General features: G+C 43.8%; 5 protein-coding genes across 7 annotated transcripts; 2 read left to right on the forward strand and 3 right to left on the reverse strand.

Moving 5' to 3' along the window:
• Window positions 1-308: 308 nt before the first annotated feature.
• On the forward strand, window positions 309-12,607 carry slc27a1a (solute carrier family 27 member 1a). 2 transcript variants are annotated; one of them, XM_054741286.2, is made up of 13 exons: window positions 309-541; window positions 740-1,011; window positions 1,107-1,501; window positions 1,990-2,157; window positions 9,760-9,829; window positions 9,903-9,994; window positions 10,089-10,198; window positions 10,290-10,499; window positions 10,579-10,705; window positions 10,813-10,950; window positions 11,129-11,293; window positions 11,376-11,522; window positions 11,625-12,607. In XM_054741286.2, exons 2-13 carry the CDS (start codon window positions 845-847, stop codon window positions 11,780-11,782), a joined length of 1,947 nt encoding a protein of 648 aa, XP_054597261.1. In that variant the 5' UTR covers window positions 309-541; window positions 740-844; the 3' UTR covers window positions 11,783-12,607. The 2 variants fall into 2 exon arrangements, with proteins under 2 accessions (XP_054597261.1, XP_015803933.1); XM_015948447.3 differs by having other exon boundaries at window positions 314-541; window positions 844-1,011.
• Window positions 11,988-15,413, reverse strand: trim35-13 (tripartite motif containing 35-13). Its single transcript, XM_015948448.3, has 6 exons — window positions 14,800-15,413; window positions 13,964-14,059; window positions 13,654-13,884; window positions 13,568-13,590; window positions 13,357-13,475; window positions 11,988-13,274 (listed from the first exon to the last, which is right to left on the reverse strand). Exons 1-6 carry the CDS (start codon window positions 15,199-15,201, stop codon window positions 12,739-12,741), a joined length of 1,407 nt encoding a protein of 468 aa, XP_015803934.1. The 5' UTR covers window positions 15,202-15,413; the 3' UTR covers window positions 11,988-12,738.
• A 2,794-nt stretch (window positions 15,414-18,207) lies between these two features.
• vac14 (vac14 homolog (S. cerevisiae)) lies at window positions 18,208-20,860 on the reverse strand. Its single transcript, XM_015948452.3, has one exon. It carries the CDS (start codon window positions 20,723-20,725, stop codon window positions 18,356-18,358), a length of 2,370 nt encoding a protein of 789 aa, XP_015803938.1. The 5' UTR covers window positions 20,726-20,860; the 3' UTR covers window positions 18,208-18,355.
• A 443-nt stretch (window positions 20,861-21,303) lies between these two features.
• LOC107378317 (uncharacterized) lies at window positions 21,304-23,787 on the forward strand. 2 transcript variants are annotated; one of them, XM_015948455.3, is made up of 4 exons: window positions 21,304-21,755; window positions 21,847-21,965; window positions 22,558-22,657; window positions 22,741-23,787. In XM_015948455.3, exons 1-4 carry the CDS (start codon window positions 21,476-21,478, stop codon window positions 23,634-23,636), a joined length of 1,395 nt encoding a protein of 464 aa, XP_015803941.1. In that variant the 5' UTR covers window positions 21,304-21,475; the 3' UTR covers window positions 23,637-23,787. The 2 variants fall into 2 exon arrangements, with proteins under 2 accessions (XP_015803941.1, XP_015803942.1); XM_015948456.3 differs by having other exon boundaries at window positions 22,744-23,787.
• Window positions 23,788-24,290: 503 nt separating this feature from the next.
• Window positions 24,291-26,503, reverse strand: LOC107378318 (uncharacterized). Its single transcript, XM_015948457.3, has 4 exons — window positions 26,040-26,503; window positions 25,751-25,875; window positions 25,279-25,384; window positions 24,291-25,206 (listed from the first exon to the last, which is right to left on the reverse strand). The coding sequence occupies exons 1-4, from the start codon at window positions 26,302-26,304 to the stop codon at window positions 24,485-24,487; spliced, it is 1,218 nt and encodes a 405-aa protein (XP_015803943.1). The 5' UTR covers window positions 26,305-26,503; the 3' UTR covers window positions 24,291-24,484.
• Window positions 26,504-27,163: the final 660 nt, after the last annotated feature.

Genomic DNA, 27,163 nt, shown 5'->3' on the forward strand with positions numbered 1-27,163 from the left:
TGATTTGTCCTACATTCAGCACGGACCACCTACTATTCGATTGGCTGTTCCTTTGGGCAGGGTTAAATTGGTCCAATCAAAATCGAGAAAATCTTAACGGACGCAAAGATCAGCCAATAGAAGCGCCGATTAAGACCCCTCACACCCGGGATGGGCGGTGCTTGAGAGACAGTGGCACTCTTCAACATGGAGTACAGAGTATAGCCCGATTCTCACCGCACTTTATACTTTTTCTTTGGTAGTGTTGTTGTTTCTGTCGTACAAGCTCTAATTATGAAACTACTTTGTGGAAACCGGCCGTCTAGACTCGCTAATTCACAGTTTTAAGTGCAGTTTAAATGTTGAAAACTCTTAGCGACTTGACAGCTACGACGCTGCTTATCAGTAAACTCTTGGCTACTCTGAATCCTTCGACATTTTCCCGCGGCGGGAGGACAGTTAGAGAAGTTTGTGGTCTACGTGAAAGTAAAACAGCACCGCTGTGCCCACCGTCGAGGTAACTGGGTCAAAGGTGACACCGCGTCATAGTATTGACTCATAGGTAAGTTGTGTGTAGCCTGAACATAGTAATAAGCACTGAGACCGTTATATTTTCTTATGTGACGTGTGTTAACGTTCACTACTCACGTGTGAGGTTGTGTTATATCAGTGGTCTTAGCCCAAAGCCACTCTTATTTCCTTATCTTTAGACAAAGTTATAAACTATATACAAAGTTGTGGATGTACTTGTGTGTACCAGTTTCCTCTGCAGTGTTTCACCCCACCAAGTGGAGCCCATGTCAGCTTTAGCTTAAGCCCTTTATTGTGCACAATCCCATCTCTTTTTCTTCACTCCGTGACAAGAATGCACAATGCAGCGAGTGTGTCAGCCTCTCTGGGATCCGTGGGACTGCTGCGTCTGGTTGGGGTGTCCTGGTCCTGGAGTCTGGCAGCAGGCCTAGGGTTGTATCTGGGCACAAGCAGTTGGAAATACTTCTATATTGCAGCACGAACTGCCAAGAGAGACCTAAAGTAAGTTGACTGTATGTAAATAAAGTTGTATTGTTCCTGACTCTGCATCTTGAATACTCAGATCTCTTCTCCTTGTCTCCTCCCACCCTGGTCAGTGGCCTGTATGTGCTGTTGAGAGTGAAGCTGGCTTTATGGCGCTACATGCGCAACGGAAGCAATATACTTTCCATTTTTGCCCAGACTGTAAAACGCCATCCAAACAAACCAGCTCTTATCTATGAGGCCACTGGGGAGACGTGGACCTTTACCCAACTGGATGAGATCTCTAATTCTGTAGCCCACTGGGCAAGAAGCCAAGGATGGGTCTCTGGGGATGTGGTGGCCCTCTTCTTGGAAAGCAGGCCCCTTTATGTGGCACTCTGGCTGGGCTTAGCCAAAGTTGGGGTGGAAGCTGCCCTAATAAACTTCAGCCTACGCTGTGACTCTCTCCTGCACTGCATTGGGGTGTCAGGGTCACGGGCGATTGTGTTTGGAGCGGAGCTTGCTGATGGTAAGAATTTGATAAACTGATGAAAGTTGCAGAGAAATTATTTGTTATAGATATTTTTGCAATTCCGCATTACAGATGGGATTTTGCCCCTTGTTAATTATTTTTAACTTAAAAGGATGAGTGTATTGTAATTGCAGCCAACACATTACTTTTAATTTAAACATGTTTTGTGCAACATCGTAGAATTTGGTCAGCCTCGTGGGTTTTAAAATTCAGTCAGGTTGTGTAACAGAAACTGATGATGACAACATCTAGCCTGTCTGGACCCGCTGCGAATGATTACATGACCCAAGAAATTTTCTGTGTGGCATCTAAAGTTATAGAGCACAAACCCTCACTCACAATAACTTTTATCAGTATGCCAAAGTTATCACTAAATATTGCAGCATGCTTTTTACTTGAAGAATTAGTATAAATAAACAGCTTAATGTGACTAATATTTGTCCTCTCATCCCATCAAATTCTTCTTTCTCATTTTAAATGGTCAGCCATGTTGGACATCAATTCATCCATCAGCCAGTCCATGGTTCGCTTTTGTACAGGAGATCTCAGTGCAGAACATCTGGCCCGTCTGGGGGCGCAGCCTCTGGAGCCACTTTTAGCCACTGCATCCAGACATCCTCCTTCACCTTGTGTTCCTCACAAAGGCATGAATGGTGAGTAGGGCTCATGCCAGTTATATTTCCTCCGCACCAATAACAAAGCTGCTCATTAGTTTTCAGAGATGATATTAAGGTGACATCACACCAGAGGTGTGGACTCGAGACACATGACTTGGACTCGAGTCAGACTTGAGTCATTATTTTTAATGACTTCCAACTTGACTTGATAACATCTATAAAGACTTACGACTTGACTCAGACTTGAACGCCAATGACTTGCGACTTGAATCGACTTGCGTCTGTTGACTTGATGATGACTTGAGCATTTTTTATGTTTTAGCACAAAAGTGGCACGACACGGACAAAAACCATAAGTTATTCTTCGTTCTGGGTTTGATCTTGTACGGCTAAATGCAGCAGCACTTAGTTTATAATCAGTTTCAGTTGCACTTCCTGCTTGTTTCAGCAAATAAAAGAAGCTTTAATTCTGGAATTTATTTATTATCATTGTCATTAAATTGGAGTTGGACAGATTACTTGATTATGAGTTGAAAGTTCAAAGTTAAGAACTTGGACTCGACTTGGACTTGGTTGTCTTTGACTTGGACTTAACTCGAGACTTGACTGGAAAGACTTGTGACATATTTGTGACTTGCAAAGCAGTGACTTGGTCACACCTCTGCATCACACACATATTATGTAAAGTATGCTCCATATTGCTAAACTCATTTCTACTCTGCACCAGAAATCAGATCCAGGCAGCTAGTTCACCCTTTATTTAGTTATTTATTTTCCATCATTTTCAAATATAGAGTTATAAAAGGAGGTTACGTAGCTGTAAACCTTCTAAACAAGATATGTCAGGTTTTCTGCAGCACAGAGGAAACGATAATGTTTGCTCCCCCCACAGATTCAGCACATCTGCAAGCTTTATGCTGGTGAAGGTTCTCAGTCATCCAGGTCATGGTAACCCAACGGGTTCAAATGAAGGCAACTGGACTTCTTTGGTTTCTTGAAGATGTTTTGCTTCTCATCCGACGAGCTTTGTCAATTCTAACTGGAATATGGGAGAGTCAAGTTTATAAGCTGTAGCTGTCCGTTGTTACTTAATGAGCAGAAACTACTGTGAAACACATCAAGAAAGCTCTCCAGAACTGCAGATACCCTCACTGGGCCATTGTGAAATCTACAAAGAAGCCTGGAAAAGCATCCAAAGCAGCAACCAGCAAAGAAAAGGACAACAGGCGCAAAGGCACCGTCATCCCATACGTGGCAGGAGTCTCAGAGAAACTTAGAAGAATCTTCTCCAAACGCAACATCCCAGTAAACTTTAAACCCAACAGCACCCTCAGACAGAAACCGGTCCATCCAAAAGACAAAACACCCAAACAGAAGCTTAGTGGCATTGTTTATGCAGTCTAACGTAGTGAGGACTGTCCAGATCGTTACATCAGGGAAACTAAACAACAATTTCACAAGCGCATGGCACAACAGGAGAGCCACCTCGTCAGTCCAAGGCTCTGCAGTCCACCGACACCTGAAGGACAAGGGATACACCTTTGAAGATGACAAAGTACACATTCTGGACAGAGAAGATAGATGGATTGAGAGAGGAGTAAAAGAAGCTATCTATGTCAAATGTGAAAAACCCACTCTAAACAGGGGTGGGGGGCTTAGATTTCACCTTTCCAGCACCTGTAATGCAGCCTTGAGTCTCATTCCTAAGCAGTTTCAGTCTAGGTCACACCTTCCTGCATCTAATCAACATGACTCCCTCTCAAAAGAGGCTAACGACTCACCAGGGGATGGAGAAGCTGTGTACTCAGAGTAGTTTCTGCTCGTTAAATAACAACGGACAGCTACAGCTTATAAACCTGGCTCTCCCATATTCCAGTTAGAGTTGACAAAGCTCCTCGGATGAGAAGCAAAATGTGTTCAAGAAGTCCAGTTGCCTTCATTTGAACCATTTGGATGTGCAAGCTGTGCGTTCATGTCCAGATGTGTAACCGCTGAACTACAAGACTGAGTGAACATACTGAGTTTGTTTATAAAGGTAGTGGTCAGGATCACCTGTCACCATAAAAACACACTGTTGCACTTCTCGAAAGATGCTTTGAGTAAATGGGTCAGGTTATATGTATTGACGTAATCTACATAGATATGAAATGGTATCCCTGCAGTAGTGTTTTACTTAGAAAATTTCCAGACATTTTATAATGAAACGAGTGTGATTTCTTGTCTAGCCCTATGCTAACTGCAGAAATTGACATGTCCCAAAATGCAGCTTGTGGCAAAAATGGAACCCAATCCTATTTTAGTAGCATGGCGTGCTGCTTGTCGGACGCACCTGAAAATTTCCGCGTCATAGCTGGTTTGGATCAAGCCATAGACTATAATGGATTCTGTTTGAAGCTGCAATGTTCCGCGCCACTGGTGCCTCCAAGTCGGGTTAAGGGGCTGTTTCATTTATTTGCTGAAGATGGCTGATCACTGTGACTGACATTGCTGGTGATTATTTTACTAATTAAATTCAGTGCTTAATGCACAGAACAACTTATAAATATTAGCTGGTTTTGACAGAGCATCATTTATTCTACATCTAAGTATTTTCATTTTAGACTTGAGTTTTTTGTGTCTAAAACAAAAATTGAGAAGGAGTGAAATGAAAGTACACCATTTTTGCAGATGATATGATCCTACATTCAGCACATGAAATATTTGTTTTTAAATGGCGTTGCGTGTCTCAGACTGTCTTAAAGATCGGATTTTGATTTGTCATAAGTGACCTCATTCAGACTTTGCAAAACCAGCATTCTGTCTGATCTGATAAAAGGTAATCGGCTCTAGGTATGATTGTTCTGACTTGGCAGCAAAATGCATCCTCAGTCATCAGATCTCGGTTTGTTGCTCAGCATGCAAGTAAACATGACGCCTCCATCTGTCCTGTCAGAACCAGATCAGTTCCTGCAGTGAACCCCACTCCCTGGTTTAATGACAGCCTTCGCAGCCTGAAGCGCCAATGCAGAAAAATTGAGCGCTTGTGGAAGAAAACCCATCTCCACGTCCATTTGCTGCACCTAAAAATTCTTCTGACATCCTTTAACTCTGCAGTCAGAGATGCAAGGGTTTCCAGTTTCTCCAACCTGGTGTCTCAGAGCAAAGGGAACCCCAAGGTGCTGTTTAACACCATCAGCAGCAGCGTCTCTCCTGCCTCTCTGACAGCCTCCATCCACTCTGTTGCAGACTGTGAGAACTTTCTGTCTTTCTTTGTGGACAAAGTCAATAAGGTTAGATCTAGCATCTCTCCTTCGGCCTTATCGCTGCCTCTCCCGACTCCAACCAGGCCCATCATCCTAGATAGCTTTGCTCCTGTTTCTTTGCCTGAGTTAACCAAACTAGTTAACTCTATGAAGACCTCTGCATGCCCCCTCCACATCTTACCCTCATCCTTGTTTAAAAGTGCTTTTCAGTCCATCGGTCCCAGCGTGCTCTCTATAATTAATGCTTCTCTAGTTTCTGGTCAGGTCCCTGCTTACTTTAAGAACGCTGTAATCCACCCGCTGCTTAAAAAACTGAGTCTCGACCCCTCTCTCCATAGCAGCTTCAGACCATCTCTAAACTTCCGTTCATCTCCAAGATCTTGGAAAAGGTTGTGGCTAAACAACTCACAGCTGCTCTTGATGAACATAACATCTATGATAGCTTCCAGTCAGGTTTTCCTAGAGCTCATTCTACTGAAACAGCTCTTCTTAGGGTCTCTAATGACCTTCTGACTCACAGTGATGCAGGGGACTGTTCTGTTCTGGTCCTGCTGGACCTGACTGCAGCCTTTGACACTGTTGACCATCACCTGCTACTCGAGAGGCTGAGAGACTGGGTAGGCCTATCAGGAACTGCTCTGGAGTGGTTCTCTTATCTCTGTGAGCGCTCCTTTTCTGTGGCCATCTCCAAGTTTAGGTCCTCCACCCATGGTGTCCCACAAGGTTTTGTGCTGGGGCCTCTGCTCTTCCTCCTCTATCTGCTTCTTCTTCAGCACATTCTGAGCTCCTTCAAAGGAATCTCCTACCATCTTTATGCAGATGACATGCAACTGTACATCTCCTTTAAGCCCCATGAGATGTCTAAGCTGCAGCTGTTACACACCTGCTTAGACTCTATCAAAGCCTGGATGGCTGGGAGCTTTCTTCAGCTGAATGAAGATAAGACTGAGATCCTCATCTGTGCCCCAGACAAGCTGGTTCCCAAAGTCAGAGACTCTCTTGGTCAGCTTGCTTCTCACACCAAACCCTCCATCAGGAATCTTGGTGTGACCTTTGACCCAGCTCTCACCCTGGATTCTAACGTCAGTTCTCTTGTTTGCTCTTCCTTCTTCCATCTCAGGAACGTTGCTAAGCTGAGTCCCATTCTGTCTCGTTCTGAACTTGAGACAGTTCTCCACACCTTCATCTCCTCACGCTTAGACTACTGTAACTCTCTTTTCACGTGTCTGAGCAGAACCTCCCTGAACCGTCCACAGGTGGTTCAGAACGCCTGTGCTCGGCTTCTGACCAAGTCCTCCAAACACACCCACATCACCCCGCTTCTCCTCCAGCTTCACTGGCTGCCAGTCAACTTCAGGGTTCATTTCAAGATCCTGGTTCTGGTCTATAGGGCCTTACATGGACAAGCACCATCTTACATTGGTGATCTTCTTAGTCCCTACACCCCCAGCAGGTCCCTGAGGTCCAGTGATCAAAGCCTACTGGTTGTGCAGCACCAGGCTAAAGACCAAAGGTGACAGATCATTTGCTGCTGTGGCCCCCAGACTCTGGACCTCTCTCCCCCTGAGCCTGAGATCAGTGGACTCAGTGGTCTCCTTTAAAAAGCAGCTGAAGACTCACTTGTTCAAGCTGGCTTTTGTATGACCTTCTTCACCTCTCTCTCTTTATTCTGCTCTCCCCACCTATTCCACCTTCCTCAGGATCCACTGATTTCCCTCTTTCCTGTTCACTCTCCTTCTTAACATTTTTTCTTTTAAATCCCAATTGCCTATTTTTGCTCATTTTAAATATACTTTTAAACATTTTCTAAATGCTTTTATATATTTTTACTATTTTTTTTGTGAAGTGCCTCGTGATTTTTATCGTGAGAGGCGCTATAGAAATGATATTTTCTTCTTCTTCTTCCAGGACACAGTCGGCCATTATCAGAGCAACAAACAGGCCCTCAGCAGCTTGTTGACCCTTTTGTAAGATTCTAGATCATTTCAGCTACTTACAGTGCATCCGGAAAGTATTCATAGCGCTTCACTTATTCCACTTTTTTGCTTATGTTACAGCCTGATTCCAAAATGGATTAAATTCATTTTGCCCATAAAATTCAACACACAACACTCCATAATAATAATGTGAAATAAGTGAATAAGGATATTCCCACAATTTTCTGGTTTTCCTGACTTTTTTTTTTTTTTTTTTTTTTTTTTTTTTGTTAATAGTTTTAGTGTTGATAGTTTTACAGGGTATCCGCGGGGTCTTAAAAATCTTAAAAGTCTTAAATTTGATGAAAGGAAAATTAAGTCCCTTAAAAGTCTTAAATCGATTTAGTAAAGTCTTAAATTTGGTTCGTATTGACGTGATTTTAAAATACGTTCGTCTCATACTAGCAAACTTGACGCTTTTCAGCGAAAATTGCCGTTTATGCAACCAAATGCATTCACGTGAATCAGTTTTTGCTTTAGGGAAGGTGAGTCTTTGGTCGGGGTTTCAGTCGCTCTATAAGAATCAGTTTCAGAAAAATGAGGAGTGTTCATCCTATTCACAAACCATCTTTGTTAGTGGGTAACAAGTCGCCATTTGACCAGTCACGGAGACAGCAAGGGAAAAACACGCTGCGGTAGCCGGTGTCACGGCGCCGCTACTACTGTTGTTTCAACATCTGGCAGCGGTTGGAGCTTAAACTCCGTAAAATCATCCAAATCCCCTCCAGATACGTCAGTTTTCTGTCCAGAACTTTAGCAGGTTTGTCTCCTTTCAGTTTCAGCCTTAACTGTTTCCAGAGGCTTGTGTTTTTTGTTGTTTGTTTGTTTGTTTGTTTGTTTGTTTGTTTTGGGGGGGGGGGGTCAAGTGTTGGTCAAAACCCGCTTTCCCAAGGTGCTGCGGTTGTTGTTTCAGATACATACAGGCTAAACCCTTTAGGCACGTCTTCCCTACATGTTATATAAGAGATTTGAAATCAAGAAGAAAAACTTGCACAACAGTATGGATCTGTTCTTAATGAGTTGTTATTAGTGGAAAGTAAACATAAATAGATCTAAAGATGTTTCTGGTACTTTTACTATCATTCTGTTGTGGGAAGTCAGCACAAATATTAAGTGAAAACTTTAAAAAGCTGCTTAAACCTTCATTCTTTTATAGTGGGCCTGTCTATATTTATAAAATCAGTTGATTGTTTAAAGTAACTGTAACTAAAGTTACTCAGAGCCACTGTAGAAGGTCCAGCCTGAGTTAAGATGTGGTAACTGGAGAGGAACTGAGAAACAGCATTAAACCTTTTGCTGTTTGCTTGTTCACGTTTAATTCAAATAGAATATTTAAGACATCAGTTATATAATAACTGTATGTATATTTAACGGTCATGTTAGAGATAAAAGGCAGAATAGATTAAAAAAACATTTTAACTTTATCTGGTTACACTGAAGCTTCACGTCCCACAGTGAGCAGACTCTGTCCCACATGTGGTGAGTTGGGATCTGGTCATCCTACTTAAGAATGATTACAGTCATTTGGAATATTTTCAGATGTTTTTATGTTTGGTGTTTTGTGAATTGGTTTCATAATAATAGTTAATTATTACATGATGATTCCTAATCATTATCTGATTAGTTATTTCAATTTATTATATTTAGCTCTCTTGAACGGTAGGACTGGTAGAAAATTGCTTGCATTTTGCAAAAACATCACATGATTTTTTTTTTATTCTCAATAAAATAAAATATATAAATGTCAGAGGTCACTACAAAACTCACTGTAGAACAGATGCACATCTGCAGCACGTGAGGACCTTGTTTGGGGGGAGTTATTTTAGTTGTCACTTTTTTTCACAGCCTCGGAGTTCGTGGCTATGAAAAATAGATGCATCTAAACTAAAAATATGTATATATATATATATACTGTTCTTCTATGCGCTCGGTTTGCATTTTTGTGCCATGTGGCTTTACGTTTTATTGCTACAGCCTCGCTGTCCCCAACATGAAGTGGAAAACGAAGCGATGCAGTATTTAAAAACAATATTTGAGTGTTTAACAGTTGATCAGTTCTTTGCGATAGTCTTAATTTTATCTGTACAAGGTCTTAAAAAGTCTTGAAAAAGTCTTAAATTTAATTTTGAGATTCCTGCATATACCCTGTTTTAGTGTCGATAGTTTTACAGAATTTTCTTTTCCCTGGTTATTTTGCAGCTTATGTGGAGCCACATCTGGGCTGTTTACTTTTTGACTGGGAAACAAATATGGATAAATGTGTCCCTGACCCCTCATGAATGGTTCTATACCCATCCTGACTTTTGTCCACTTGGGATCAGATCACCCCAGATGCATGTTAGACTAAAGGGATCACATTTGTTCCTATAAAACTGACTAAATTATGTGAAAACATCTTAAAACTGTATCCTCTCCTGCAGACCGGCTGTTCTATATTTACACCTCAGGAACCACGGGACTGCCCAAGGCGGCTATTGTGGTACACAGTCGGTATGTATTCTCAGACAACTGCATTAATCTCCACACTTGCTATTGTGCACCTAATGTTTAATCTCTATGACAGATACTATAGAATTGCTGCTTTTGGGCATTTCGCCTTTCGCATGCGTCCCAGTGACATCCTGTATGACTGCCTGCCCCTATACCACTCAGCAGGTATGTGATTCTTATCAGAAGCTTTTGATGAATATAATTTTAACCCTTGGATTAGGTGTGATTGAAATGAATCGATGCATTCTCCTTTTGCCAGGTAATATTATAGGAGTTGGTCAGTGTCTAGTCCACGGGCTCACTGTGGTAGTAAAGAGGAAATTCTCTGCCAGCCGCTTCTGGGATGACTGCATTAAGTACAACTGTACTGTAAGAGTTCAATCTTGAAAAATATGAAATGGTGCCAAATTAAAATAAATCATAATGAAGCATTGAAATAATTCTGAGTCTTTTCTCGCAGGTGGTGCAGTACATCGGGGAAATCTGTCGCTACCTTCTGTCTCAGCCGGTCCGACCATCAGAGAAGAACCACAAAGTGCGTCTGGCAGTGGGGAATGGCTTGCGCCCCAGTGTATGGGAAGCCTTTATGGAACGATTTGGTGTGACTCAGATTGGCGAGTTCTATGGAGCAACAGAGTGCAACTGCAGCATTGCCAACATGGACGGCAAAGTACACCGTTCCTTCTCTCTTTGCAGACAGATAAAAAAATGTGATCTGGACATGAGCTTAGCTGAGTATGTTCTGCCAGGTGGGCGCCTGTGGATTCAACAGTCGTATTCTCCCTACTGTCTACCCGATCCGCCTTGTGAAGGTGAACGAGGACACGATGGAACTTGTCCGGGACAGTCGGGGCCTCTGTATGCCTTGCCGCCCTGGTAAGGAACGCCTTCATTTCACCGATAAGGTTTTTTTTTTTTTTTTACTGAAGTATGATGCGTTGATGTCCTGAAAGCACAATATTAGACGTATGCATGCTTTACAGGGGAGCCAGGACTTCTGGTGGGTCGCATCAACCAGAAGGACCCGTTGCGGCGATTTGATGGCTATGCTAGTCAGGAATCTACAAAGAAGAAGATTGCACACAATGTTTTCAAGAAGGATGATTCTGCCTATTTATCAGGTCGACAACCTCTCTTTAACTGCAAAGCAGCAGTTTTTAAAATTATTAAAGTTTAAATGGAAACTTTCAAACTGTCAAACATGTTTTTGTCCGTGCTCAGTAGAGTTAATGTGTCTAAACATCATGTGATGTAATCATTTATGTGGCCTAAGGCTAATTAGCTTCTCCTTTACCCAAGGTGACGTGCTAGTGATGGATGAACTGGGCTACATGTACTTTCGTGACCGCAGTGGAGACACGTTCAGGTGGAGAGGGGAAAACGTCTCAACCACAGAGGTGGAGGGGATACTCAGCAATCTTCTCCATCAAACTGATGTGGCTGTGTACGGTGTGTCTATACCAGGTGACTGTTTTCTTTACCTTTATACTGGAGCCATGGCTTTCGTTTGCCCCACACATTCATGTTTTATTGTTTTCTGTGTCAGGTGTTGAAGGAAAGGCGGGTATGGCTGCCATTGCAGATGTAACAGGAAGTTTTGACTGCAGCAGTTTCCTGCAGAACATCCAGCGAGTTCTTCCTTCGTATGCCCGCCCGGTGTTCCTGAGGATCTCACCACAAGTGGACACTACTGGTAAACCAACCCAGTATTCCTGGTCCCTTTAAATAAACGGGAAAATCACTGAAAATAACAATAAATGAAGTGTAATCTCACATATGTAAACTTTCTGTGTAGGTACATTTAAAATCCAGAAAACCAGGCTGCAGAAGGAGGGGTTTGACCCACGTCTCACAAGTGACCAGATCTACTTTCTGAACAGTAGAGCGGCACGATATGAGGCTGTGAACGAGGAGCTCTTTACTACTATAGTGGAGGGGAGAGTGTCTCTATGATGTGGTGAGGGCGACGTGGCTGGGAAGTAAAACGGACTGAGCAGGTGCTTCTGAGAGAGTGAAGTTGTAGAGAGTATCAGTACGTGTTGGTGCTCCGCCGACTGGATTTAAAGCATTCACTGAACAGACTGGAGTAAAACTTCTTTAGAGTACTGTTACAAGCATGGCATTTCAACACTGAATAAGTCAATAACCAGGACAGTCGCCAGGTTACTCGCTGCTTTTAATAACATTGTTACATAACAAACGCCTCGTGAAGCCTTTGAGCATCACCACACACAGAATATCTTCTACAGCCAGTTCGAGATAGGAAACATGCTACAGTAACGTTAGTGCTAAAACGTACCGAGATAAACCTTATTATGGGATTGATGCTCCTTTAGGAAAAGCTGTAAGCTGCTATGTTATAACTGTAGGTTTAACCGTTACAGTCACGTTACTCCTGCTTGTTTTAATGAGAGTGAGACTTGATTTTAACTTGCATTATAAACAGCTGCTAGTCCAAAAAAACAACGTTAACATAAACACCGAGTTTTAGTTTCTCTTAATGCAGTGGATAAACGGTCCGACTCATCAAGTTTGGACCTGTAAACAACACTGACATGGGCTTGGAAATACACAGTATCATTACAAGTGCCTTTTGTGAAATTTCATATTTTAACCCTTTTTATGGACAAGAGTTCAGATCAGTAAGGAAGCTAAATAAGTCACATTTGACTGTTTTATGTAACAAATCCTGTGGTAATATATGGATGTTAGGGGACGTGATTTATAAGTGCAGAACTGTTTTTGTTGTAACTCAAAATAAAATAAACTAAACCCGTTTGTTTCGTGGTATTGATTTAAAACGTTTGATCAAGCGTTTGTTTAATCATCTCTTCCTCAAAGAAATGTTGACGGGCTTTTATTTTGATAAATAATCCTATAAAAATACATTGAAACTGGGGATTTGTCTTTTAATCTGTTGATAGAGTAATCCTCGTTGGTAGGATCTTCAGAGGATGATCTTTACAAGCACTGCAGAAGTAGGGGAAGGCTCTGGGAGTGATGATTTCTGTGAAGGTGTAGAGGGGTGCTCTTTCTTTGGGGTCATAAAAGGTCACTTTGCCTCGGTCCATATCTAAAACCACCCTTATCACGTCTGGCTTTTTAGTCATGTTGAGTGGCTCCCATGGTGCCGTGCAGGCCTTGTGCTCCCCGTTACGATATCTTATAGTCCAGAATCCCTCAGCTGGCGTGAGCACGTGTTTCCCCTTCCTGTTGATGCTCTCGCTGGCTACGCCTAAAACCCAGTAGGTGTTGTGGTTCACCTCCACATCCCAGCTGTGGCGTCCAGAAGAAAAGCCCTCGGCAGCAAGCAACTCGGCACTAATATCAAAACGCTCTGGGTTGTCTGGCAGCTTGAAGATTTGAGTGGAGTTCTGCACAACGGTGAGATCTTCAGAGAGGATGAAGCAGCCGGCTGCTGTGTTTGGGTCCAAAACCACTGGAGCTTCGATGAAAGACAAGGAGTATAATTATAATAATAAATGCCTGGTAAATGTTTTAAAACTTGATTTTTTTTTAAAACTTACTGTATTTAATAACTTTCTTCATGTTCTCCCACACCTTAAACTTCAGAGAGCCCAAGTGTTTGGCCACATCAATGAGAACGCCGTACATCGTTGGTGGGTCATGAGGCCTTTTCCAAGTCCTGACAACATTGCAGACATTTGTTTTTGAGAATTGAATCTGTGGAGATGCAACAAGCTTAATAAGGCACTAAATGCGTTGTGAAAAGCTTACCTTCTGATAGTTTCCTTGTAATTCTGTAAAAAAGGAAACGTTTATCGATCTGGGTGACTCTACAGAAAGTCAGCTGTGTCGTCTACCTTTAGGAATGGAACATCAGGACTGTTCATTTCCTGCTCTGTAACTCTGATGGTGTTAGAGAGAGACTCCAGCTCACTGCTCATCTCCTCCATCCTCTGATGAATCATTTGGTTGTTGAGATCCTCCTCGGCCTTTAAAGCAGAAAGTCTCGCAGCCTCCTGCTCTCTCAGGAAACGATGAAGGGCTTCAAATTCCTCTTTGATCTGCGTTTCCGTGTGCTTTGCTTGGTTCTGAAAAGACAGGATGGATGGGTGTTAGCTGCTTCCTCGCTGTGGTTCCAACATTTTTTTCCAGGGTTAGCCTGACTACCTTGACATGTTCAGCCGTTTCTTCACACACAGTTATTGCTTTCTTGTAGAGCAGCAGTTTCTCTTTCAAGGGCAGGAGTGCGCTCTTCAGTTCCTCCTGAAATGTCAGCAGCACAACATCAGCTCTTCAACCAGATCAGCCTGGCAGGTGGCCAAGCTGTCAGCACAGAGAGGCTTTCAGCTGCCACATGCTCTCTCACCGCAGCGTTCCACGGAAATGCAAACTTTTTGGGAGTAGTGGTATCAGATGAACAAATCTACAGATGAAGATCTGTTTTCTGGGTAAAATGATCAAAACTGACATCAGGATTAAAAGACAGTAATCTGTAGAAATAATATTCCTTTCACGTTTGAGCTTCATATTTTCTGGTGTCTGGGGAAAGGCTTGGAAGGGAAGGATTACTCTAGCGTCACTAAAACCATGTGAGAGTCGAGTTTCAGATCTTTTGGGACCCGAATAGCAACAGGAAACCAAATATATAAACCTATAATTAGAACAATGATTAACTCTGCCAAAAAGCCTTCACTCATACTTTATCAGCGTGTCTAGGTGTTCAAAAGTGCCCTGAAACTCGGTTTTTATTTACTTATTTAACTAATAAATGAATAATAACTTAAAAGTTAAAGCAGAAGAGTTTATACTTCTTTTAAGTCTGTTTCTATGTATAAATCTGATTTTAACTCAAACTCTGTCACCATTTCTTCTAAGTTAGAGTCATAAAAATAATAACACAAAAATGAAATAATGTTATTTTAACATTTCCCAAGTACCTTCTGTCAGGTCTATGCCAGCTGTGTGCAGTGTTTGGGCCAGCCTGGCCACAGTACCAGTCCTACCTTACAGTCATGAGTGCCTTCGCCAACAGGATAGAGCCTGTGCCCTCTGTGTGCAGCTGCTTTTCCACACACACCACAGATCGGCTCCAAGTCCTCCACACAGAAGAGTGTGAGCATTTCCCCATGCTCTTTACACGTTTCTGGGTCATTCCTGCGTCTGTCTTCTTTGAAGGATTCACAGGCCTTTTCCAGCACAGTGTTAACTGCTATTTGATCCATTGAGGAACGCCGCCAGCACAGAGGACAGTAGTGGGAGTCTTTGCTGCCTTGTGTGTCCCAGCTGTCTTTCAGACAGGCTTTACAGAATCTGTGTCTGCAAGTGAGGACCACCGGCTGACAAAGAATGAGTCCACAAATTGGACAGGAAAGGTCATCTTCAGAACGAGCGCGTCTGGTGGCCATGCTTTGTCCCAGTGCAGTGATGGGAAGGTGGGCTCTAAAGCCCCGCCCACATCTGTGGCAGGCCTCTTCATCTTAATCACTGAAATAAGTGTTAAGACCTCAGCTCCCAAAGGCATTTTGAGTGGAATATTAAGATGTGTTGAGTTTGCCAATGATCATTGCAGGTTCTCAAATAAACACCCCTTTAAATAAAACCAGCGACACTTTACAGTCCAGCGATTGTGTTTCTGCAGATCAGCACTGAGATTATAACCCCAAACCCGACGAGGACAGCAGTCGTTGTTGTTATGATGACCTCTATATGTTTGAAGTTAATTAAACTTCCTGCCCAACTGTAACTGAAGACATGTCCAGATTTAGAGGAGTGATGATGGTATAAATAGAAGGCCGTGGTTTAAGCTACTGGACCGTTGGGACCCGACCCAAACAGTCGTCGCTTTAAAACTAACAAACAATAAAGTCGATTTGATGAACTAACCAACGCTAAAGTCAGAATGTTTAACAGCAACCCGACCTTGTTTGCATTGAAACCCAGTATGTTGTTGTGATAATGGAATGAACAAGGCACAAAAATAGACTGTTGGTGGAGAGAAAGCCCGGAGAACACACTCCTGCCCAGAGAAACCGTGGTCTGGGTCAGTGTTCCTGCCCAAGAGCATGCCATGATGACAGACTTGTTTAAAGACAGCGAAACATTCTTTTTCATGTTCCAGAATTCCACATCAACCATTTTAAGTTTATTAACTTGGTGGAAAAACATATTTTGAAAGAAACAGCTGCTCACCTTGTGATCCCTGAATGCCTCCTGTAAGGGATACACTCTGTGGGTCACGAGCCAGCCTGATCTGCTGCAAACACAACAGGCATGGCTCTAGGCCAGCCAGACAAAAGAGGGTCACGCTCTCCCCGTGTGATTCACACGATTTATGTGGAAGTCCAAGACTTTCTTTAAGGCAGAGCAGACACTCTCTAGCACCGAGCTGCGTCCAGAATTTCACCAAACAATAATGACAGAAACCACAAGCACAGCTGATGCAGCTGAGGACAAATGGAGCCAGGAAGGCTTCTCCACACACGGCGCAACAGGATTCATCCAAAACCTGACAACACACTCCAGCCTCCATCCGTGAAGATCAGCGCAGCACTGGTTGTTTTCCACAACCGAGGCAGACCTGAAATCTGTTGGCGTATTCTTTAAGTGTTTAACGGTGGATAGTCTTGCAGGAGAGAGGGGGAGCAACCTAGCTCCTCTGGCTTCGTCATCACTCACCACGACCCACGCCACGTGTATGGACAGTTCTCAGCTGTGTTTACAAGACCAAAACTAGAAAAGGACTCGTGAATTTAGAGAGAAATCCCACCACAAACAGATGGAAAGTGCTACAGAGGCTGTGTGTGTATTTTATAGACATTTGATCATTTTGTTTTCATATATTTGGTTTTCTTTTTTGTACACAAATTTTCAATATTGCAAATATATACATAAGATACACTTTTTACATGAGTGCAGGAGCTCTTCAGTGTTTAACATAATTGCACATGAAAGTGTGCATAATCCATTCATGCTGAATTTGAGCCGCTGCAACTGTTTAGTCACCTGAGGAGCCTGTTCTAGTCTGCAGGGTACGGGTGAAAGCTCGAACTTTGCTTCTACTGGATTTTGATGATGAGCACCTGCCTGAGGGCAAAAGAGAAAAGAGGGAGTGGCCAGGATGGGAGTGGTCCTCTGTGTCTTTTATTCTAGAGATAGCAGGAGTCTGCAATGTCCTCCAGAGAAGGTCGGAGACAGCCGATGATGTTCTGCAGAGCTTTTCGGTCGGCTTTAGCGCATCCGGGCTGCACGTCTGGATACTCTGCAGCACAGTAAAGATGGTCAAGGAACAAACGGTCAGATTATCAGGCTCTTCTTCTGAAAACATGTAGCAATATAAAGGTAACAACCAGTGTTGGGAACGTTACTTTAAAAAAGTAATTAGTTATAGTTACTGATTACTTTGTCAAAAAAGTAACTCAGTTACTAACTGAGTTACAAGATTATAAAAGTAACTACCAAGAAAAATAACTACTTAGTTACTTTTTCATTAAAGCATGCAAGAATTACTACAATAGTGAAATATAAATGACTAATGACTGGAACATAATAAAATGTATGTCTAAATGTTTTTTATAAACCTGAATAATTTAAATAAATAAGCACTTAACAGGAGGAACTACTAACAGGAGCATTACACTTATCTAGACTATTAAAAGGTCACTGTGTAATATTCAACAAGACCCCAATCAGCTAAAATTGCAAATAGAAACACCTGTAAAGGTTCCTGAGCCTTTAAATGGTCTCTCAGTCTAGTTAAATTACAGAAATGAATGTAATTAACACAATTTGTTCGTTAATAAACTATCTTTGTCATAAGTTCTGAATATGATTAGGCTGATTGTGAAAGTGAAAAGAAACCATCAGAAACCAAGAACATGACGTTTCAGATCCTCTTACGTCCTTCACACACCTCCCCCCAGCTACTCTACTCATCGAGTGGGATATAAAGAAGAAATGCTTCTGTTCTGTTACACGGTCTACTTTATTAATGCTTTATTAACGCAATCTCCAGAGAGCAGAACAAACAGCACAAACAATAAAAGAGCAACACAAACGCTGTTGATTATGTTGTCAAGACGTCAAATTAAAAGCCGTGCGAGGCTGTTCCAGCTGGCTCTGGTGTCACCCTCACATTAAAATCCTGGTTGAGCCGATTTGACGCCTCCTGCGAGATTTCCTTTCTGACTGACGTGAATGAGAGAACCCTGAACACCTGCTCACGGGAAGACAGACGAAAACAGTGCGTGACAAATGTAGTTATTAACCTTTTCTAACACGTTCTGCATTATTCATTTACACCACAGAAGAAGACATCTACTTTGTCGTTTACAGTGTAGTACACATTTTAGGATAAAATGTTTTTCAAACCTTTTTCATAAGAGGAATGTCTAAATGAAACATGAGCATTTCTGACAATAACGTTCTGGTTTTTCTGGGGGAAAAGAATAAGTAATTAATACTTTTTGGCTTCAACATCCTCCTGATTCTTCCCGTCCTTTGTGCTCCGTTAGCCTCATCTCCTTGTCCTCGACAACCAGAGGTGTGCGTAGCACGAAGACTTCACACCAGCTTTCTGTCGTGGTCAGCCACTCGTCCAGAACGCTGGTGCCGGACCTCCAGGTGTTTGCTTTGCACACGATCAAAGTGCTGGAGCAGCTCACTGTAATCCACCTTACTGTGAGAGGTACGTCTGCAGGTCACGTGCTGTTTGGAGTTGACGCACTCGGACTCGTCCACGGTCCTCATCAGCTCTGGGTTGGGGACACACTTGAGGCGCTGTGAGAGCAGCTGGAAGGCCTGGCTTTGTGGCAGCAGCATCAGGAGACCGTACAGCGCCTTAATCAGGTAGGGGTTGTTCTCCACGTCTAGCAGCTGCAGACGCAGGTAGGTAAAAATGGGACTTTCTATCAGCTGTACTAGCTTGTCGACCTCCATTAGGAAGTCTACGGTCACCTCTAAATTTCCAAACTTCTGAATGAGATCGTAGGCGTGCTTGTAGTTCTGTGTGAGGAAGCAAAGCGAGACGGTGGCCACGGGGTTGTGGCACCAGGAGCGATACAGGCAGCAAAACAAAGCACAGCTTTCCTGGGTGTGCAGGTCTTTCAGCTGATTGCGCAGCTGGAAGAGTTCAGCAGAGGTGAGCAGGATGGTGTTGAGGGTCTGAACCATGGTGGAGGCAAATTTAAGGTCCTCTTCTTTCAGTAAGATGTCAGCCATGGAGTGGAAGATGTTCTCAGCATGAAGCAACAGGCACAGCTGTCTAATGATGAAAGCTCCTCTGATCTCCAAAAGCTTCCTCTCCAGACTGAAACGTTTAAGTAAATTGATCATGAACTTGTAAAAGTATGAGTTCATACTCGGGGTGGACGGGGATGAGTCTGCAGCTTTGGAGCCGGTGCTAGGCTGCTGCCCTGCCTTGGGAACCTCTGGCACCTTGAGAACCAGTTTGTTGTCAGTGCTGTCGCAGGAGGAGCCTAGGTCAGTTTGTCCAGCAGGAGATGAGGCTATCTCAGCTAACACCTCCAGATCTTTCAATATCACCTCATCTGACTCATCGGAGAGTGTTTTGAGCAGAATAGGGAAGAGGCTGTCTGTGTGGCGGAACATTTTGCGTGGCGTCTTAATGTAGAGGTGATAAAGCCATTTGAGGACAGCAATGCGGGTCATCATGCCAGTGGACGAGTCATGGAGGTGGCGGTCCAACACCTGCACGATGCCATCTAGGTCTAGAGTTACCTGAGGCCGTTCAGTGCTCGCTGGAGTAAAGAAGCTGATATTACTGAAGCCTACAGAGTCTTGAGAAGCATTCAGCACATCACCGCTCTCTCCCTCCACTTTGGGCTGGCCTTCCACTGTAGATGGTGATTCAGTGGTTCCACTTCCATCCTCCTCATTGTCTTCATCGTCTTCAGGGGTCACCAGTTTCATCAAACTGTTATTACAGGCGCTGGCTGCTTCTTTAGTGTTCTTTTTTCTGTCATCGTAGGAAAGGCAGGGGAGCACGGCAGTGAGGATGCCAGAGGAGTAGGGGAGCACCACTCTGCCTGCGAGCTGGATAAACTCCCTCATCCATGTCATGGCGGTCAGCTGGATCAGATCATTTGTGAGTTTGGTTTCATCAGCAACTTGGCAGTGAATGACAAGGATGTTGGCCATCTCTGCAAATTTCACACTTGAGGGTGACTTCTTGATCTCCTTCAGAAACTCTCCCAGCACCACCTCACATGTCCTACGGATCTCCTTGCTGTTATCACCCATGATCTGAAAGAGCCCGTCCAGAATCTCTGGAAGGTAGTCTAACAAGTGAATGTCTGGCACAGACTCCAGAACAAGGATCCAAGAAATGATGAACTGTCTGGCATACTGATTATTTGAGTAGATTCTCTCCCGCAGCAGAGGCACAAATGCCACCAAGTCAAACGTGTTGCTTTCTGTGACGATGTCTTTGAGCAGCCTGTCTAAGAGTTCAGATCCACTTTTCACGTTGGGGTCTGGATCTGCTGCAAGCTTGCTGAGACCATCAAAGAGAAGGTTGAAGTGTGGCAGCACCGCTCCCCGGGCCACCTTCACTATGTTGTAGAGTGCCTCACAAGCATAGTAGCGCAGACGGCTGTCTGAGTCGTTGAAGCACGTTAGAACTGGCTCAATAAGCTCCTTCAGATACAGACCTGAGTCCTTCCCCAGGGCGATGGAGCAAGCTGCAAGACCAATGAGACCCCCCTTCCGACTGTGGGGGTGCTGGGAGAGAGCAAACTCCGATGCCAAAACATGGATCACATGTCTGATCTGAGTTGAATTATTCTGAGCCACAAACTCCCGCACCAGCTTCTCTATTTCCAGAGCTGCGACTTTCCTCTTCTCGTACAGTTTGTCATTCAGAGCCCTGACGATGTTGGGCGTCAATGGCGAAAAGTCCTTCTCGGCGTTCATTTTGGCGGCTGCTACGGCCCCAGATCACGTGTACTGACGTCTGTGGCGATGCGGGATGAAGCGGTTAGCATTTGGGTTGTTTTCGTAAAGAAAAAGCCCCCGCAATGTGATTTCATTCGCTAATCAGGAAGCGCTCTGACAAGCCTCAGCTGACCGGATGCATCCGCCAGTGTTGTATCACAAAACGTACACCGTGTGTGAAAGGGAGACCGCGACGTCTTATTTCAAAGCCGCAAAGAAAATTATGTGAAACCAACTTTTAGTTTTCAGTGCGTTCGAATTTATAACCATCGAAATAATTTATTAGATGATCTTTGAAACAAAATTCCATTTAGTTCTCGACTTACAACTAAACTTGTACTAGCTTAACTACACTTTTAGTTCCCCTAAAAACTAAAGTCGAATAGAAACAACTGTGGCTAAGTTGGTTTGTGTAAAATGCGAATTCGTTTGTCTATCTTTCCAAAATTTCAACCATTGATAAATTATCAAAACTTCGCTGAAACGTCTGTTTATCTACTAACGACAGGGGTACCTTTTTCAGCTTAACACCAATACCGGAAATACGTAACAGTTGCAACTTTTATTTGTGTCCCGCTTTTGGAGCGTCGTTTACTTAAATTAGCTTCATTAGCTTCGTTATTTTCTCTCGCAAATAGCTTATTTAACTTATAACGTTACATGTTTCTGGTTTGCATCGCAGCTTGTTATTTAGTTAGGACAAAAACGTTGGTTTAATCTGAACCTACAATGGCGAGCCGCCTTTCTTTTCACTCTCAGCTGTCGTCCATCATGGACACCATGGCTAAGTCTGTCCTGACTCAGGTCTCCAAACTAGTGGACGAGGACTCGGCGGAGCTGCGTATGGAGGTCTACCGGCTTCTGGTTGCAAATTCGGCATTGGCAGAAAAAGTAAACAACCTGGAGTGTGAGCTGACAATTGTAAGAAGTGATACACCAAAGGTGTGTAAAGGTTATCGAAGTGTCGGTGTCCAAACTGCCTGCTCCAGAGACGAAGACGCTTCAGATGGTATCGTCTTTTCACACAATTTCATCATACTAATAACAGAAATAGCCTGCATCTTTTTGTTTTGTGTCCGTGTTTTATTGTGTTTCCGCAGTTTCCGGTTCGCCTACAATAAAGGAGATCTTTGGAAAAGATTGGTGTATAAATCTGTGGAAAGATAGAGATCCTTACAGTCTGCAAACAGGACCAGACTCACCCATGTCCCCTAAGAAGGTGAGAGACAGTTACACACAAAATAAAAGTTTCCTCTGATCTTCGTGCCTGGTGCTGAAAATGTTTAAATATAAAATAATAGTCTGACTATATTACATGTTTGTCACGAGCAACAAGTGTTGCAATAAATAATTTAGTCTACATTAAGCTAATTTTACTCTTTAAAAAATGTACATGTCCAAAGCTACGGTTACTTTGGGCTTTCAGAGCAGTAGTTTTGCAGATCCAGTACCTTATGAGGCTTTAATTACACAAAACTTATAGAATTTCCAGTTTAAAAAAACTGAGCTGCCAGAACATTTAAAATTCTGCTAATTAAAAATGAAATGAGTTAACCAAAATATTACACAATATAACGACTATGTAATTATAAACCTTGTTGTCTGATAAGTAAGCATTATAATCCCCAACATGTAGAATTAAATAGAGGTTATACATTTGTATTCGTTTTTTCTTACAAGTCCTTTTTCTGAGAAATAACAAATCATTTCTTAACGGAGGTTTCTTAACGTCTAAACCCCAGACACACAACAGTGATGTGTTTTTACTGTTGAAAATGTGGAAAGATTTGCTTTGTAATTTTGTCTCACAGTCAGCAGAGATGCACTCAGACCAAATCACAGCTCCTGAAATCAAAGTGAATGGATGCACGCAAAGCACCGCTACCTGCTCCCCACAGGAAAGAACAAAAGGTACTCGAAGGCTCGAACGAGAGAATGTAAAGTCAGGGTCGGTACTTCTACCTGAGTGTCTGACAGCTGTGTCTTCTATGCAGCAGAACATGAAAGCATGGCTGAGGAGTCGGGGCAGCTGCCTGGAGACCACTCGGTTAGCGGCAACAGCACACGTAGCGTGCCATTCGATCAGGGTGGAGAGAACCTGGCAGAAAGTACAGAAGAACCGGCTCTTCAGTTGATATCTATCGGTGATACCGACGAGGCCTTCAGCTGTCACATCATTCCAGTTGAAGAGGACGAGGATGATGATGTCCAGTTTGTTCAAGAAAGCCAACACGAGTCGGCACAAAACGCTGCTGCTGGGCCCAGCCAAGACAAACAGCAGACATCATCAACGAGCTGCACTGACCCTACAGATTCCTGTGAGGACCTCAGTGTGCCTCATCCACAGAGCAGCATGGTGACGAACACCGACACGTTTTCATGTCAGATATGTAGCAGGACTTTCTTTCATAAAGGAACTCTGACACGTCACATGAAGTCACACAAGTCAAACTTCTGCAGCATCTGCAAGCAGAATTTTCCTCACAGGAAAAAGTTGAACTCGCACAGATGTGTGCCTCCAGTTACCTCAAAGAGTCTCAGTAGGTCGTGTGAGTTGTGTGGCAAGACGTTCGCCAACCCGTCAGCTCTGAGGATTCACTATGTCGTCCACACAGGAGAGAAACCTTACAGGTGCGGTTTGTGTGGGAAATGGTTTACCCAGAAAGGAAATCTTAAATGTCACATGCGCATCCATACCGGCGAGAGGCCGTTCCGCTGTGTCAAATGTGGGAAGAACTTCACGCAAAAGGTGAACCTCAGTCATCATTTGATGGCACATTTAAAGCAGGATGCTGCTGGAGAGCCGCCTGTGGACCGGAAACAAGTTAAAGACTTGAAAGCAGACAGCAGGAAGTGTCTGCTGGTTGCACAGGATCCCTGTCTCCGTTAGAGCGCATCATCCTAACTTTTACCTTCAGTGTAAAGTAAGTTAACGTGGAGTTTGAAGTGGTTTGTGGTCTGTAGGACGAATTCCTAAAACAGTTTAGTTAAACGAGCATGTTTGGTGCAGTGTTGTCTAATAAAGCACAGCTGTGAACATTCGTGTTGTGATTTCAGTTTTATTTGATATAATACTTTAAAACGATTAGTAGGCTATTTTCAAATCAAAACCTAGGATGCAAGAATCATCCCTGAAGTCTTTACATTTCCATCTAGAACAGAATAAACAAAGCAGAGAAATACAACAAAAAAGCCGGTTCGCTCTGCTCGTCTCTTCAGAGGCACGCTGCAGGCAAACCCGCCACTCAGAAAAGTACAAGACTAAGTCAAATCAGCTCAGCTGCGTGGTGGCAAAACAAGTTTTCTTTAAATAACTCAAATATTTATTCAAACGTGACGTCAGCTAGACGAGAATACAACTGATTTTAAATACACAAGACAAACATTTTCACAACAGTTCTGTTCTTTAAAGAGGCGGGCCTCCACATTCATGATCTAAGAAATGAGGTATGCGTAGGTATGAAGTGCTGAGCAGTGGTGACACCTGGGTAAGAAATCGGCGGCGTTTCTTCTTCGTTAAAAGGAGGTAGCTTATAATTGGACAGGAGCACCTGCTCAGGGGAAGTATTTTGGCATCCATCCATAGTGGCCTGAGCCGTGAGGTACGTACCCATGAGTGAAATGGAGTTTATGCGTTTGCCTGACCTGCTGATGACGTCTTAAACTTTGCCGTGAGCCCCTAATATGTCAGTGCTTCTGCAGTAAGGCTAAAAGCAGCAGCAAGGCCAGCCACGGGCTTTACAAGTTGCCTTTCTTTGCTTCAAACAGGCTTGTTTCATTCATGCTTGGGCTTTGAATGGACATGTTGGCACATGTTAAGTCAGATGGAGCGGTACCGAAAGCAGCTCTATCAAACACTTCTGGTTTGACCAACCAGCTGAAGCACTGGTGGTGATTTAAACCGTACTTGTATGCGTAACATTTACCGCAATCCATGCAGCTGTAGGGTTTTTCTCCAGTGTGTGTCCGCAGATGGATGTTCAGAGAGCTCTTCTGAGAAAAACTTTTGCCACAGTTAGGGCAGCTGTAGGGCTTTTCCCCCGAGTGCACTCGCTGGTGCAGTTTCAGGTATGTTTTCTGGGCGAAGCGCTTGCCGCACACCGTGCAGCTGAACGGCTTCTCACCTGAATGTCGTCTGATGTGGACTTTTAAACTGCTCAGATAGTTAAAGATTTTTCCACAGAACAAACACTCGAAACGCTTTGATGGCTTAACGGCTTTTTGATGAAAAGCGAGTTGTTTGGTGTAGTTGGCGTGTTCCATGGCACCAGAGAGGGGATTCGTGTTTTCAGCCAGACTATTCATCGTGGCATCATCTATTAATCTGTCTGCGATTGTTGGCTGCGTGTGTTGTAGTTGACTTTCAGACATCACGGGGAAGTTGTCGCACCCCCCTGGGTGAAGCTGCAGTTCATCAACAGATCTGTGAAGAAGGCTGTCGTCTCCGAACATCCCGACGACTGCAGGATAGAAATAAACGCACTTAGGTGACGGGTAGCGCGATAAATCTCTTGATTCTAGACAACACTCACTTTTTGGGTCGTTGGTATTCCTCATCTGTTGGCCAATGGGATGATCGTCATAGGTTTCCTCCTTGACAAAGATGATGTCAGGTTCTCTTCCAATCATATCAGTTACCTGTTGAACAAGAGGAAGTATATTAAATACAGCATCTCTTTACTAGCCTTACTGTGTGAGTGGTAGGCGTGCACATTGGCAAGAATCTGGTGATATGATATACATCACCATACGATGATGGCGAAACTAAAAGCCAAACAACATTTGAGGTTTTTTAAACTGAACGTCAGTGAAATCTGCTGCCACCTAGCAGTCAGAGTGTGGATTGCACCAAAAACAGTCAGTGCTTGCATGTAAGTCTCAATATAACTCTCCATGCTCTGCTTTTAAACATCGGTACTTTGTAACATGAGATATTGCGACACTTGAGTGAAGCAACGCTTTCTTGTACATCCCCGCTGAGCTGAGCGGACTGCTGCAGCCAACCTGCGCCGTCAGAGCCGCGGTCTCCATGGGCTCTCTTTGAGGAGGCTGCTTGTCTTCTCGCCACAGGTCCATGCACCAGTCCTTTCCAAAGACTCCGTCTATGGCTGGAGCAGAATGCTGCTGATCTGCGGGAGAAGCAAACGTTACACCGAGACATGCTGCAGGCTGCCGCCGATGACAGGATGCAGCCACGTTCGCTGCTGGGGGAAATGGCTGTTGTGTCTAAAAATACGATTTTTAAAAATAGATGGTAATTCTGCTGCCGGTCAACAGAAGCTGTGCATCTGACCTGGAAGTTGCCTTCGGCTGAGACAGCTGTGGACGTGTCCAGGGTGGGACTGTCCCTCCCTGGCTGCTCTCAGCTGGACCTCCAGGGAGAAGCATCTCTTCTTGAGCGCCTCGTTCTCCGTCTTTTGCAGGGAGATCTCGGTGTGAAGGACGGAGGAGCACTCGTCAGCCAGGCTGCTGATTTCCACCAGAGCCGCCTTCGTTAGCTTGTCCAGAATGGTGGCCAGCTGCGCTCGGAAGCTCCTGTTTGCCGTGTCGCACATCATATCGTCAGAGAGGCCGAACGAAGCGAGAATTATAGGCTCTATTCCGATCGCGGGACCGTCGCTCCTTTGATCAAATATACAGCACGGCAGCAAAGGATCATGGGAAAACTATACGCAAAAGCGTCGGCGTGAAAGTCCGCTTCAGCTGTGGAGACACGACACAAGGCACGATCCGGACTCACCTCACTGGGATTTTCTGTCCCGCAAAACGTCCATCAAGTCAGTTCGCCTAATTAAAAACATCTACCCATCTCCCGCCAATCTGCACGTGAGCAGAAACACGATATAAACGCGGTTTAACTGTTGTTTATAAAGTGTTATTAAAGGAAATATAAGTCTGAATACATTTGAAAGCTCAGCAAAATAACTTTTCTAACACATATTAAACACGTTTTAAACATTTGTTTAGTGGCTAAAACTAATGTGAAAAAAACTAATAGTTAAGAAAAAGTTTTGCAGGAAAAAATATCATAAAAGGTATTTTTAAAACCTTCCATAGAATAGATTTTATAGTTCCTGACACCTAGTGGGCATTATGAGTAACTACAGCCTAAGAAACTCGTCGTCGTCGTCGTCGTCGTCGTCGTCTTCCTCCGCTTATCCGGGTCCGGGTCGCGGGGGCAGCATCCCAACTAGGGAGCTCCAGGCCGTCCTCTCCCCGGCCTTGTCCACCAGCTCCTCCGGCAGGACCCCAAGGCGTTCCCGGACCAGATTGGAGATGTAACTTCTCCAACGTGTCCTGGGTCGACCCGGGGGCCTTCTGCCGGCAGGACATGCCCGAAACACCTCCCCGGGGAGGCGTCCAGGAGGCATCCTGACCAGATGCCCAAACCACCTCAACTGGCTCCTTTCGATCCGG

This window comes from Nothobranchius furzeri, chromosome 5 (genome assembly GCF_043380555.1).
Source record: "Nothobranchius furzeri strain GRZ-AD chromosome 5, NfurGRZ-RIMD1, whole genome shotgun sequence".
Classification (NCBI taxonomy): Eukaryota; Metazoa; Chordata; class Actinopteri; order Cyprinodontiformes; family Nothobranchiidae; genus Nothobranchius; species Nothobranchius furzeri.